At 53.6% G+C, this 13052-nt stretch overlaps 4 protein-coding genes across 4 annotated transcripts; 2 read left to right on the plus strand and 2 right to left on the minus strand.

Annotated features, from left to right (window-relative positions):
• Positions 1–195: 195 nt before the first annotated feature.
• Positions 196–3093, plus strand: EsH8_V_000468 (uncharacterized protein; the record flags this gene model as incomplete). Its single annotated transcript, XM_083272984.1, has 1 exon — positions 196–3093. One exon carries the CDS (start codon positions 196–198, stop codon positions 3091–3093), a length of 2898 nt encoding a protein of 965 aa, XP_083125699.1.
• Positions 3094–4449: 1356 nt separating this feature from the next.
• EsH8_V_000469 (Fusaric acid resistance protein-like-domain-containing protein) lies at positions 4450–7857 on the minus strand (the record flags this gene model as incomplete). The annotated part of the gene is made up of 4 exons (XM_083272985.1): positions 4450–5024; positions 5080–5736; positions 5787–7731; positions 7804–7857. 4 exons carry the CDS (start codon positions 7855–7857, stop codon positions 4450–4452), a joined length of 3231 nt encoding a protein of 1076 aa, XP_083125700.1.
• Positions 7858–8576: 719 nt separating this feature from the next.
• On the plus strand, positions 8577–9554 carry EsH8_V_000470 (HAD-like domain-containing protein; the record flags this gene model as incomplete). Its single annotated transcript, XM_083272986.1, has 2 exons — positions 8577–8677; positions 8903–9554. 2 exons carry the CDS (start codon positions 8577–8579, stop codon positions 9552–9554), a joined length of 753 nt encoding a protein of 250 aa, XP_083125701.1.
• Positions 9555–10321: 767 nt separating this feature from the next.
• On the minus strand, positions 10322–12046 carry EsH8_V_000471 (kinase-like domain-containing protein; the record flags this gene model as incomplete). The annotated part of the gene is made up of 4 exons (XM_083272987.1): positions 10322–10909; positions 10963–11494; positions 11547–11704; positions 11759–12046. 4 exons carry the CDS (start codon positions 12044–12046, stop codon positions 10322–10324), a joined length of 1566 nt encoding a protein of 521 aa, XP_083125702.1.
• Between the last annotated feature and the right edge of the window lie 1006 nt (positions 12047–13052).

The following is a 13052-nucleotide window of genomic DNA, read 5'->3' on the forward strand; positions in this document are numbered from 1 at the left end:
TCTAGGTCTCCCGGATTGCGACCCAGCTGGGCCCTGGTTTGGGCCGCCTAGGGATTTTCTCTCTCGTTTCAACACATTTCTCTACTCAACATCAATATCAACATCGTCGATCTTCCACCCCGGTTTATCCCAAGCTCCCACGCCATTCCATTGCCGTCCGATCGTCAACATCCCCGATGAATATCACTGCCGCCAATGGCAGCAACACCATTCGATCCCCCTTTACCGGGTTCCTCCTTCTTCGACATTTACACTGATGGCGCCGCTCAGCGGAACAATCATGCCCCTCTTCCCGGAGGAGCCTGCAACTACGTGGACTTGACGCCCGGCGCCAACGGAGCCAAGTGCGGATGCCGCCGTTTCTGGAGTCGTTTTGCCGTCGGGAGGGCATATACGGATAACCTGGGCACCGACAATTCCGTCTGGTGCATGTGTTCGCATCATGCCTGTTACCACGATGATGGACGAGCCGGAAGCGAAGCGCCTGCACCTGCGCTCACACCCACGGCCAATACCCACGTTGCTGGTCAGGAGAACGAGAAGCCAAGGATGTCCAGAGAACCTCTCAGCCCGGTCCAGTTCCCAGATATGTCTTTTCGCATGCCCACCGGATTCACCCCAACTATAGAGTATATGAACCTGGATGCTGCCATGGCCATATCCCCGAACAAGCCCGAGGAACCCAGGCCTCGGCTACCAGTCCAGCCTAGCCAGCGTCCGGAGTCTTCCCTACAGGATACGTTAAGCTGGGGCGACTTCATCCAGTCCCAGCCTGGAGATACTTCGTTACCACCGATACCAGCCCAATGTCTAATGCAATCTCAGCCTAGTTCCACTACCTCCTCCAGCCAGGCGCGCTATCTTCGTCCGTTTTCCGGGAAAGGCCTCCAAACACTTAGTGGTGTTGCTGCTTCCAGCGTGCGGTCTTTACGAAAGGATAAGCCCCAGGATGCAAGTCCCCTCACTGCCCAACCGGGACAACAGGCTATCAAGGATAACGCAGGCGCAATGACTCTGCGCAGTGAGCATAACGAAGATACTCCCAGAATCGTACAGGCTCCAAGAGCCCCGGAAAAGGTTGACGCTGTATTTGCGGGGCCTTCTCGTGATACTTTTCGGCATTTATCGGATACCGTCCAAGGCCATGAGCACCGTCTTGAAAGGCTGGAAAACATTTCGTTCTCTGCCGCAGGACACGATGAGTGCCATGAGAAGCATGACGCTGCTGACCTCCGCGTAACCGAACTTGAGGTTCGTGTGGAAGAGGTTGAAAAACTCATAAATGACAATAGCAATCATGATGCAGGCCATCGCACCGATCGGCAAACTTTTGATGAATCGACGAACAGCGTTGTTTCCGTCGCAACCAGCACAACAACCCGAGCTGCTCACTCCAACGAAATCTTTAGTCAACTATCAACACTGCAATCTCAGATTCTTCAGCTCCAGTCATTGCTTCCATCCAATGCTCGACCCTGGGAAATTGAAGTCATCTTCCTTCCGTTCCCTTTGAAAAGGATCTGGCAGGAGCTTCAAGATTTCAAAGCTGACGGCCCTTCGAGCTTGGATGAGTGGACTCAAATGCCTAATACCATGAGTTCCGCGACGCTAAGAGCGCAGTCGCCGTTCTGCGCAGAATGGGCTGATCCCGGGCACGATTACGAATGGTTGATGGCCAAGGCTTGCAGTCCGTTAAGCCTCATCAACAAGAGGCTCATGAGCCGCGGCCTGGTGCGCACCATCTCTGTCAAAGGTTCAGATGCGAGAAGCGTCCAGGCAGCAATGCACGCAGCATTTGGCAACACTTTCTCCGACCTCTCTGGTGGCACACGCTCAACTTCACGCCGGCTCAGTCTTGAGAGTAAAACTAGCAGGTTCTTGGGCTTGCAGCAACCGTGGGTTCCACTCCGCAAAATCCACAAAGACTCCCGACTGCGATTTTTAACACCAGCGGAGATGATAACACCCGCCCTTTGGGATGTGCCGTTCCTCAACTCGGTCATCATGCGGTCTTCTGAGCCTCGTCTTTTTATAACTCAACCGGAAGCTTATCTCCAGGACCTACCGGCATACGAAAATGGTTGGAATTGGCAAAGCCTTCGAGAAACGAGCCGTTTCTATCCTGACTCCCAAGTAAACCGAGAGGTCCCCGAGGCTGACGCGCGAGAGGAACACTGGGCGTGGAATGACCAGCTTGACGAAACTCCAAGCGCTTACTCTTCCCTGAGTTTGCGACAAGCCAGGCAGAGGGTTTCGGCTTCCCCCACATTACACCACATTGCGATGCAATCATCAATGCGATCGTCCAGTCCGGCTATGACCCGTGGCCCGACTCCTGCGAGGGAACGAGTAGGTTCGAAGCCGCCGTATATACGCACCACATCATTGCCCCCCTCGGCTCCTGCACGTTTCTCCCCATCGCAGATTAAACGGCGTGTATCATCCTTTGGACAGCAGAAGGCTGCAGCCCAGATACGCACCAGTCCCCCGAACGTTACGACGGCTTACAAGCGGCGCCGGACTCGTTCTCCGAGCCGCCCTCTCAACACACCACGCTGGACGGTATCGCCAAGCCCAATGCCTGGCATGATACCTACTGACGAGCGTCTTCCTTCGGCTCGGGGTATCACACCGCATTACTATGCCACCCCTTACAGCAATGCCCCACCGACAGAGACACGTCCGCGCGGTTTGGGCGGCATCGTAGACGGCTCTCCCGCGGACGATGACACAATCCAAGATCCGGACTACGGAAGCACAAACCCGTATGACGACGGTGATGATGGTAGCGACTATAGTGTTGAAATGGTGACTCACATTGTCCCATTGCAGGAGGGTGACTCATCATACTCACGGCAGATCCAGCTGCCTGAGGATGAACCTTGGCCTGGCATCGAGGATCAAGACCACATGTCGGATGGCGAAAACATCGATCCGCTCTTTTCACCCACCGCTGAGGATGTCCATTCTGAAGTGAGTAGCCAGCCATCCGAGTATCCCAGCACCCAGCGCGGCTGGCTGGTCCCTGGCGCCGACGACGGTGTTGCATTCCGCATCCATGAAGATGGCGACCGGATGCATGGCTGGAACTAAGTTGGAGATTTCACACCGCCATTTTCACGCGGTTTGCCGTTTTTATGTTGATGAAGATGACGCAGCGAGTTTGGGAGTTGTGGCAGCAGTATATCAACCATGCACATTGTCATTTATTGCGGGCGTTTTATCAGGAGGTTATGCTGTTCATGGTATGGCGTTCAGATGGCGTAACTTGCTCTTTTTCTGGGATCCAATTCAGGAGGTGGGGTGGTGTGTCGATGGCGCGGTAGATTATTCTCGAGTGAGATGACGGACAAGACCGGAGAGGTTGGACAAATGGCTGAATTTAGGCGCATAATCCGTGGTTGGGTTGGATAGATCCGCGGAAAAGTATAGTGCCGTCTCGTACGTGTTAGTCGTGATACCGGGCGTGCTGGGATAGTTTGCAACCACTCGGCTTCCATCCGTGCTGTACAACTAGAATAGCGACAACTCCAATAACACTTTTCACTCGCTTCTCGTTGGTCCCTGCCGTTTGTTTTCAACCTGCTGCTCTCGGGTCGCAGGCCGCCGTTGCCGAGATTAGTCCAGGCTTCACACCACCAAGTGTCTCTCTATGGGTGGGAGCCGGAGACAGGCTGCGGCCAAGCAACCGATACCGTCATCACGAACAGAAAATAAAGTATCCTGGCGTGGTGTGTTTTGTTTCGCGTGTTGTTGCATCCGAGACCACGCAGCTTTGGCGCCGCCCGGAGCAGGACAAAATAAGACACACGAGGAGATTTGCATTCATCTGTTTCCATCAAGTGATTGAGGGATAGCGGCCGGGGCATCGACCCAATAGCCCCTACGGATTTCCCTCCAATACCTACCTACCCATCGGCCGGGAATTTCCCCCTTTTCTTGTTTCTAACGAGTTCGACCTTTTGCCTTGTTTGGTTGCTTCCTTTTTTATTTCACCACTTCTCCGGGTACACAGTAGATATCTCGGTGGTCCATGACATGGGTGGGTTGGACAAGACTCACTCGGCACCTGTATGTAGCTGTGAATCCAACACGCAGTGAGTGCGTACGCAACTTGACGTTGGCCACGTCACTACGTCAATCGCAGCCCATTAGAAATGGGGAAACAGGGTATAAACGATGTTCAATAAGTAATACTTGTATATATATAGGTCTGTACCCGTACTCTTGCCACTAGAACTAAATCCAAGGTTCAACCAAAAAGTTGGTATAGCGGTCTGAAGGGTATCCTTGGTTTGTAATAGACCCAACGCCCCCTAGCAATGCCTTTTCGTCAGTCAATCAGTCAGTTAATCGGTCACCCCTTTTTCTTCTTCTTTACGCCAAGACGGTAGTACCGCCTAACCAAATCCATTGGCACACGTTGCACATCTCCACATGCCCATACGCCTACTGCAACAGAAGGGCTTCGGTGTTGAGAACGCCGAAGAGGTTCTCGATCTCTCTCTGTACATATTCCAACTCCTGTGCGACCTGGGCCGTGACCAGGGTATAAGCGTACAGCAGTGCGTAATCCTTCTCTTCCACAACAATATCACCCTTGGTTACCGCATGGTCATTTCCGTTGCCGTTCTGCTGCTCCTCGCTGGTCCCGATTATAGGGGAGGGTGGCTGATGATCTTTGCGGAACTGGTAAATCTTGCCCAGCAGCCTGTCCTTGTTGCCTACCACCGAGGGAATCGCGTCGGTGAGGGGGTACTCGAGCATCATGGAGCTGGCGAGTACTTGAAAGACATGACAGATTCGATCGCATAATTGAGCACGCTCCGGCGCCGTGTACTCGAGCAGCGCCCGCTCACCGTCAGAAAGATGGCCTCGCCTAGAAGTCACAAGCCGCATTGCATGGAAGCCATCCAGGATCTTGCTCGTGGACTGCATGATGCGCGCATAAGCGGCGTCAGGAAAGGGGCCCCTGAGCTCGAATTCACTCTTTGCGGAGTTGCGCAAGGCCTCGAGCTTGAAGGCTGTTCTTCGTGTTAGTGTTACGGAGCCTTGGAGTTAAATGGGGGCTTTTCTTACCATAACGTTGAAGTGCTTGCTCCTCTCCTGCCTTCATATATGACCTCGTATTGTCGCTTCTAAGCAATATAGCCAGTGGTCCTCTCTTCCAGATGAGTCCTAGCTGCAGGTAGAGCACCGATAGACCCTCCTTGAACTTCTTTCTGCCTGAAATGGGCCAAATTGCTCGGCACACAAAAATGCCCCACAGGATACCCAGCGACACCGCAACGAATCTATGATAGCAGATTTCAAACATGAGAGGGTTCGAACCGCCTTCGTCGTCGTCGTCGTCGTCCACCTTTTGTGACAAGGAATAAGCGTAGAGGATAGTGACGTTCCAGGCCAACAGCGTGATCCTACCAAAAGGGGCATTGTTTTTGACTAGCATCATGTAGAAACTGAAGAAGCTGACCATCCAGCCCAAAATGGCCAGGACAACGCCATTTCCTTGGCTGATGGCCCATGCTGTTAGCGCAAACGAGACTCCGGCAATCGTCCCGATGAACCTTGCTGTGCCGGTAGTGTTGGCAGCTCCAACTGTCATGGACGCAACAATCATGAAAGATAGCAAGCCCCACTCGCCTCGCCAGTGCTGGTACGTCGGTCTTGTTGCCGGAATGAAGGCACAGGCTGCCCATAACATGGCACCGAAGCCTACTTTGACACCAAACCGAACTGAAATAAGTTAGCTACGTTCTAGCCTATAGGGAGAGGTTATAACTCACTGTCATCGCGGGACAACACTCTCAGACCCTTGAGAAGCTGCTGTGAAATAAATCTCATGACAGTGCTGGCGTTGGGTGCGGCGTCCCAACTAAAAGTGTCTCTTCGCTTGATCATGGTGTCGGGAATACCCCTGGGAACCGCCGATTTCCTCAAAGGCCGCACAGGCTGCTCAGTAGGTTCCATGGGTGGTTGCAATAGACGTTCAGTGTCCAGGTTGGTAGGGTCAACCTCCTTATGATTTCCAGGCGAAGAGAAGTACGCCCAGAATTTGAGCCAGTGCCAACTGCGTGAACCCATCTCTCGTGAGTATTTTAGATCCTCCAGTGCTGTCAAGTACGCATCGATGTCCTCAGCAACGTGCTGCAAACTGAAACTAAAGTGTCCGCATGCAGCGGCCACCTCTTCGATATCAGCTTGTATCTTCTCGGACCTTGCCCTGCCCAACTCGATGCTGGTGTAGAGTTCTTGCAACGCGTGGGTCCTCGCATGGCTGTACAGAGACATGGCATCTTGCAAGCTATGTTTGAAGTGGGGGTTGACAGTTATCTTAGAATCCGCCCCCTTGTCGAAAGCTTGCTCTCTCAATATTTCCGAAAGGGTGTACGCCAGAGACTTCATTGAGGGGCCCAACAACGCTATGAAGAGCTCGAATATTTCTGACGGAGACCGGAAGGTAGGTAACGGCGGCGGCGGCCCGTCTGGTGTTGCCTCTGGGCTGGGATGACTCTCTAGATCGTCTTCGATTTCCTCATCCTCATCAATTGATGCCAGGGTCGCGAAGCGATCCCGCGCGCCCTTGAGATATTGAGACATTGCGCGAGATAGTGTTGGAGAGAAGACGGTGCTTCCAGGTGACAGTTGCCCAGCCATGGGATCCTGTGGCATTTCCTTAAGCAGGGTGAACTGCGTGTTGGCTGCGCTCCTCAGTCCTCCGATGGCCTGCGAGAGGGACTCCAGCGACTTGACCAATGCTTTTTCGAGAACGTATATCTTTTCGCGTCCTAGAACCCAGTGCTCCAGCTTCGACTCCCTCAGACTCTTCGTCATCTTGCCGTATGTAGTTTTGTACAGCCTTGCCACTTGAGAGAAATCTCCCGACATGATTTCGTTTTCGGAGCCGTTCAAGAAGCCACGAGTGATCATAGAGAGCATGTCCGCGAGCGACACAGCCCCGGAGTTCATGGAGGCGCGCAGGAGCGCTCTAGCCGATACCCTCCAGATCAAAAAGTTGACCGTCGCGGTAATTGTGATTCCCATTACCAACATCTTCAGAACCTGAACAATTTTGGCCTCGGAGAAGTGCCCTTCATGGATTGCTTCCTCCCTAGTGACAACGGAAATGATGGCAATCGAAGAAAGGGTACATCCTACGTTGACCAAGGGATTGTTCAGCCTCTGTTTTACCCAACCAATGAAGCCCATTCCGCCGCCAATGCAGAATGTCAGGATAAGAACATGGGACAGCGGTATGAGGCCTAGCTGTCCGCCGACAACAACGGAAAAGGCCATGGCAAGAACGGATACGAGTTCGGCGTATAGGACGGCAATGGTTGCAATGGCGACGGCCTCGACCATGGAACCCCACGTCCGACTGGCGTGGAAATAGACCGTCAAAGTCGCTACAACGTGTTTTCCATCGGGCTTGCCCAGGAAGGCCGAGATGGGCGAGAGGAATGTCGCCATACTGCCTAGCAAATATGCTACCGTGCATTTCACCACGCCCTTCCCTGCCGGGGACAGAAGCCAGTCCCAGAAGTGCAGGGCGGTGGTCTTGACATTGTGCTTAACAACATCGAGAGACTCGCTTGTCGTTTCGGCGGCCAGCAGCGATCTGTATCCATTCACTTCTGGTGGGGGTATCTCGATGCTCGATCCGCGGAGGGAAAACTGGCGGCGGCTGCGTTCGCCGGTGCCTGCGACGATGAAGGTGCCGTTTCGGAGCTTCTGGGATCGCATTGCTAGTCAGCTAACGATTGCAAGAAGCTTGGCGCAGCTTCTCGAGGAAATTCTACTCACACTTCGTTTCGATGGCCGCCTAGGTGGCCATTGATTGTTGGTCGACGAGCTCATCACGGGTTGGGTGTTGCGTACCACCCAAAGCCTTGCCGAATTAGAGCGGTCGGAGTCGGATGCGCTCGAGGGAGCTTGTGGGAGCTGTATGCTAGGTTCGTTCCTGGGGTAGCAATCAACAGGGATGAACGCGTGTCGATTCTGGATGTTGCTGAACGTGAGATCCGGAGGGGGAACAACGCAACTGCAAATTACAACAAATTGCTGTCAAACCTATTGCCAGCTGCAAAGGCGACTATTAAAAAAACGAACAACGGCCGAACATCCGCGATACCGGTCTATAATTCTGCAGTCGGGCACGCCACATGGGAAAAGCTCCCACTAGATCACCGGCCTTGCAGAAGTCCGCGTCGACCATTCACACCTCAAGGTCCCACGTCACCCGCCCAGCCAGTGGCCCAGATTGTGCGGCATCCAACCAACCGGCACTGTGCTCCCACTCGCAATCCCCAGTGCCGTGCCCAGTGTGGGGTTTCGCGCAATCGAAGGACACATTACATTGGCTCTCGGCCATCGCCCTCGAAGGTACGTACTCCCATCTTCGGTTGCTAGCATCTGGGCAGCAAAGGACTCTTATCGGTATTTTAAGTCATTGTAACAGCGGTAAACTGTGGCTCTTGTATAATACACCAGTTCATCCTATATATAATTATGTTCGGTTCAATCTGCCGGAACACCACGAATCTCCCATGAATATATTTATTTCAAGAATGTCCGCTATGACTCCCCGGCGCTTCGCCCCCTTGAACCCAGGCACCACGGTCAACTCAGCTGCACCTCGACTAAAGGGTATTGTCTTCGACGTCGACGGAACGCTATGGTATGTTTTTTTGGAAGACCGATCCCATGCGTCTTGACTCGGACTAGTGTTTTTCTTATACCTTTGCTGTGATCCAACCTCCTACTGCATCACGGCCTTCGTAGTCATACCCAACTCTTCATAGATTCGCTTGATCAGGCAGGGAGTCTTTTCTGTCCAACAAAGAAACTACGCACCCCCTGCATTCTTTCCCCCAAGAAAATATATTTGCTAATCAACTTCAAGTGAGCCTCAAACTTATATGTTCGGCGAGATGCGCCAGGCCCTCGGCATCACTAAAGCCGTTGACATACTCGACCATATCTACGCCCTCCCGACCCGGGAAGCCCAGGAGACGGCAATGGAATCCATACGCCAGATCGAGCGGACCGCCATGGCCTCTCAGATCGCTCAGCCGGGTCTCGTCGAGCTCATGTCCTACCTCGATGAGCGGAACGTCCGCAAGGGTATCTGCACCCGCAATTTCGACGCTCCTGTCGCCCACCTGCTTAATAAGTTCCTGGCTGGCTCGCTCTTCGAGCCCATCATCACCCGCGACTTTCGTCCGCCCAAGCCTGATCCTGCCGGTATTCTGCACATCGCCAGGACCTGGGGATTGGTTAAGGAAGCGGACAGGGATCAGGCGCCTCAGGTTGAATCTGCAGCTGAAGCCAATGTAGAGATTGCGGATGCGAGCGGACTCATCATGGTCGGAGATTCGATTGATGATATGACGGCTGGCCGAAGAGCTGGCGCGGCAACGGTACTACTTGCCAATGATGTCAATGTGCATCTGGTTGACCACGAGCACACTGATTTGGTCATCCGCCGTTTAGATGAGCTTATCCCTGTTCTTGAGAAGGGGTTCAGCAGTAGGGGGTTGGCGTCCTCAGCATAGGAAGTGTGGGATCGGGAGCTGGCATAAGGCCTACTGGAACATCCCGTACGTTGCACTGAACGAGCGTCTGTGGATGAGACTAAGGCATTCGCATAGAACTAGGTCGGGCGTAGCGAATTGCTCAAGCATCCGTTACTATGTCTAGATAGCATGTACGCCTCTAATGAAACCCGTCCTCCAAGCTTGCTAGATACATGATTCCCTACATGGGTGGGTTTTCTTGACAAAATCCTTCTCGTCCTGGCCATGGTCGATCAAGGCCATCCTGTCCAAGTTTCTAGAAGAGCTCGATCTTCGGGCTCTTCAAGTAGACGGCCAGGTTTGCAAGAGAATGATATCAATACATGCGCCGAGTGATGCTGATAAAGAGAGCGAGGAAAGTTTACTGTGGCCGGATTGACTGCCTGGCTGCTGGGGCCTTTGTGAGGTAAGGAAAACCTGACAAGGTTCGGTGGGTGTTTCTAGATGAAAGGATCTTCCAAACCGGCGACATCATCGACATGACGCGATCTGCAGCTTCTGAGGTCATGCTCCGGCAGCCGCTGAGACGGATAGATCGGGGCCGACGCGATCACTCGTTCCACCCAGTCATCAGATGCCGGTCGAAAGCCTGCCTGTGCAGACACATTGCAGGATCCCGGCCCCTGCTCAAAAGACTGATCTAGGTGTTGTAGTAAACCGGCACGGCCTGGTGCTGTATTATGCAGTGATTTTGCTTGGAATATTTGAGGCTCAGCGCCATGGGTGTAGTTGAGACCCTCTTGTACCTAGTTGGAGGTGCCATTGTATACATCACTTGCATAGCTTCTGGGGGCCGGCGGCATGCCAAAGGTGGCCTGTCTTCGGTTCTCTCGTCTTGGGTCATCGGGAGTACCCTTTCGAGGGGGGGCCGGCGGCAGGGGTCCGCCTGGGGCTGGGCGGACAGGCAGACTGAAGGAGGCGGCGTTGGCGCTCACGGGACCAGCGCTATTCGGATACTCGCCAGCCTTGGGGATCGAGTTGGTCGTAACAATTCTCTGACCCATGCCAGGATGGCCACCTGGCTGTCGACTGCTCATGGTGTTGATTCCGTTTCTGGTGGGGGAGCGGTTGGAATGGCTGGCGGGTTCTCGTGGAGATATGATGCCAGCACCAGCGATAGGGATCTCCCCCGAAGTCGGCGTATCGAGCGATCGATCATTCCCGGAACCGCCGTGATACGTTGGGGAGTCGCTGGAATTCAACAGATCACGAGTTGCCGGTGAAAGCTGAGGCGCCAGGTGGGACTTGCGGTTGTCTCTCTCCATCATTCCGACTGCCCATTCTCTCAGATCTACAGGTGTTCTCTTCGCAGCCTGGACAAATGGATCACGATCCTAGCGCAAGAAACGTCAGTACTAGGACGACCAATATAGAGCTAGAAACTTACGAAAAGCTCCTGGGGAGTAGGGCGCTCGTCGGGGACCTTGGACAGACACTTTTGGATCATGTCTTCCAATATCGAGGGGAATGCATCGCTCTTTGGTAGTCTGGGCGCGGGCTCGTGTACAATTTGCTGCAATAGGTCCAAAATACCTGCTGGTGCGCACTCGCCATCCGAGAGTTGCTCGCTTGCGTTGAAAGGGAACTTTCCGATAGCCATCTCCATAATGGTCAGGCCAAAACTCCAAACATCTGATTTGACTGTGTACTTTTCGCCCTGGATTCGCTCGGGAGCCATGTATGTCGATGTTCCCACAAAGGTGTCTGCGACAGAGTTGATGAGTTCGCCAGAAACACCGAAGTCACACAGCTTGATGCTTCCCCTAGAATTAACCAGGATATTGGAAGGCTTAATATCTCGATGCATGATGTGATGCTTCGAGTACAGGTAGGTCAACCCGCCCAGAGTAGCCACGGCAATCTTGCCAAGAACGTCGACACGAACCGGTCCAAAGACCTTGGATACTCGATCCAGAGCACTGTGAAAAGAATGAGCGGAGGCAAGCAACACTAAGACAAGCCCAAGCTTACCCAACATCCATGTATTCCATGCACATGATGACATCGTTGTGATCGTTCAGGAAGGCGCCGTAAAAGTTGACGATATACTCCGATGAGCAGCCGTGCATGATCTGGAGCTCACGGACGATGCGTTTGCGCATTTCCTTCTTCGCTTCCACGTGAATGACCTAGAAAAGGTGATCAATACTTGATCCTGCAAGGCCTCTAGATAAAGTACTAACCTTGCGTGCCATGACGGTTCCTGTAAGAACATGCCTGACCTTGCTGACGGTACCTCCGTTTCCAGAGCCAAGCTCCTTCAAGATCTCGAGATCTTCTGGCCGTAGGTCCAGCTTATACTCGATACCAATCTCCAACTGCGCTGACTGATCACCGCCATCCTTATCGCGCGGGTCATATCCAGCTCTGCTAGTTTCGGCAGTTGGTGGAGGCTTGGGGGCAGCAGGCGTCAGAGCAAGACCCTTGACGTTCTTGCGCTTCATAGATCGGGGTGCGAAGGGGTCGGCCATGTTGGGATGCTAGCTCTCGCTGAGAGAGTCAAGGTACGAAGGGCCGAATGATAAGCTAGACTAAACCAGCAATTACAACGACAAAAAGGTCGCGGTCATGCCCTTTTGGTGATGCAGTAAAGGCCTAAACTCTCTGGGAAAGTAGTCTCCCGCAGCTCTGCGAAAGCTGTGCCAGTGTTGTCCTGAAGCTTGTAGGCCGTCGAAAGCAGTAACCGGGTATTGCGCTGCGGTCGTGCAACGGAACACGAACCAGTAAGTCGCTGGCGTCGAGGAACGTTCAGGGCAACTGCTTGCCTCGTGTAATCAGGGACAAAGGCTCGGGAATGGTCCGCGACGATCGGGAAAGCGTAGGCGTGGGAGGTGGGTGAGGTGCAAACGGTCGGTGGTCCTGAGTGATGGGCGGTTTCGGTGTCGCAGTGGACGTGGGTGGGTTTTAGTTTCGGCGGATGAAGCGATGGGCAGTATCCGAGGTCGAGAACTGCCTGCAGGAAAGGGGGGGAGAGGGGCGTAGATGGCTCGAAATTTGTCGGTGTGATTGTTCTCGATGGTGTCCCCGTTTCGGCCAAGGTGGGGTTGAAAGGTAAGGTAGGGAGGCGACTCCGAGGAAGAGCGAGGGGGGAGGGGCAAACGAGCAAGTAATAGGCAACGTGCTCCGTGTTGCTGGATAGGAGTAAATGAGAAGGCCTCGTAGAAGTAAATGAGGTTGCTCTCAATAAGTAAACGGGTGGTACGTGGGTCAGGTTAGGTTGGTGAAAAGGGAGGGGGAGGGGGAAGTAGAAGGGCCACACATGCAGAAACAGGTGCTCGGGTTGAGAGGTGAGGAAAGGAAGTGAGTGAGTGGTTCAGGTCAAACAAAGGTTCTCTCTCACGCACCCGACACCACACAAGCATCCAGTGCAAGTGCAGGCACGAGAAGGTACGAGTGTAGGTGCGGTACCTAGGGTGCGACAGATGCAGCCCACAAGAGTCACGGTCCAGTCCGGTCCCGTCCAGTCTAATGTCGAGA

Source organism: Colletotrichum jinshuiense, chromosome 5, assembly GCF_051148585.1.
Source record: "Colletotrichum jinshuiense chromosome 5, complete sequence".
Taxonomy (NCBI): domain Eukaryota; kingdom Fungi; phylum Ascomycota; class Sordariomycetes; order Glomerellales; family Glomerellaceae; genus Colletotrichum; species Colletotrichum jinshuiense.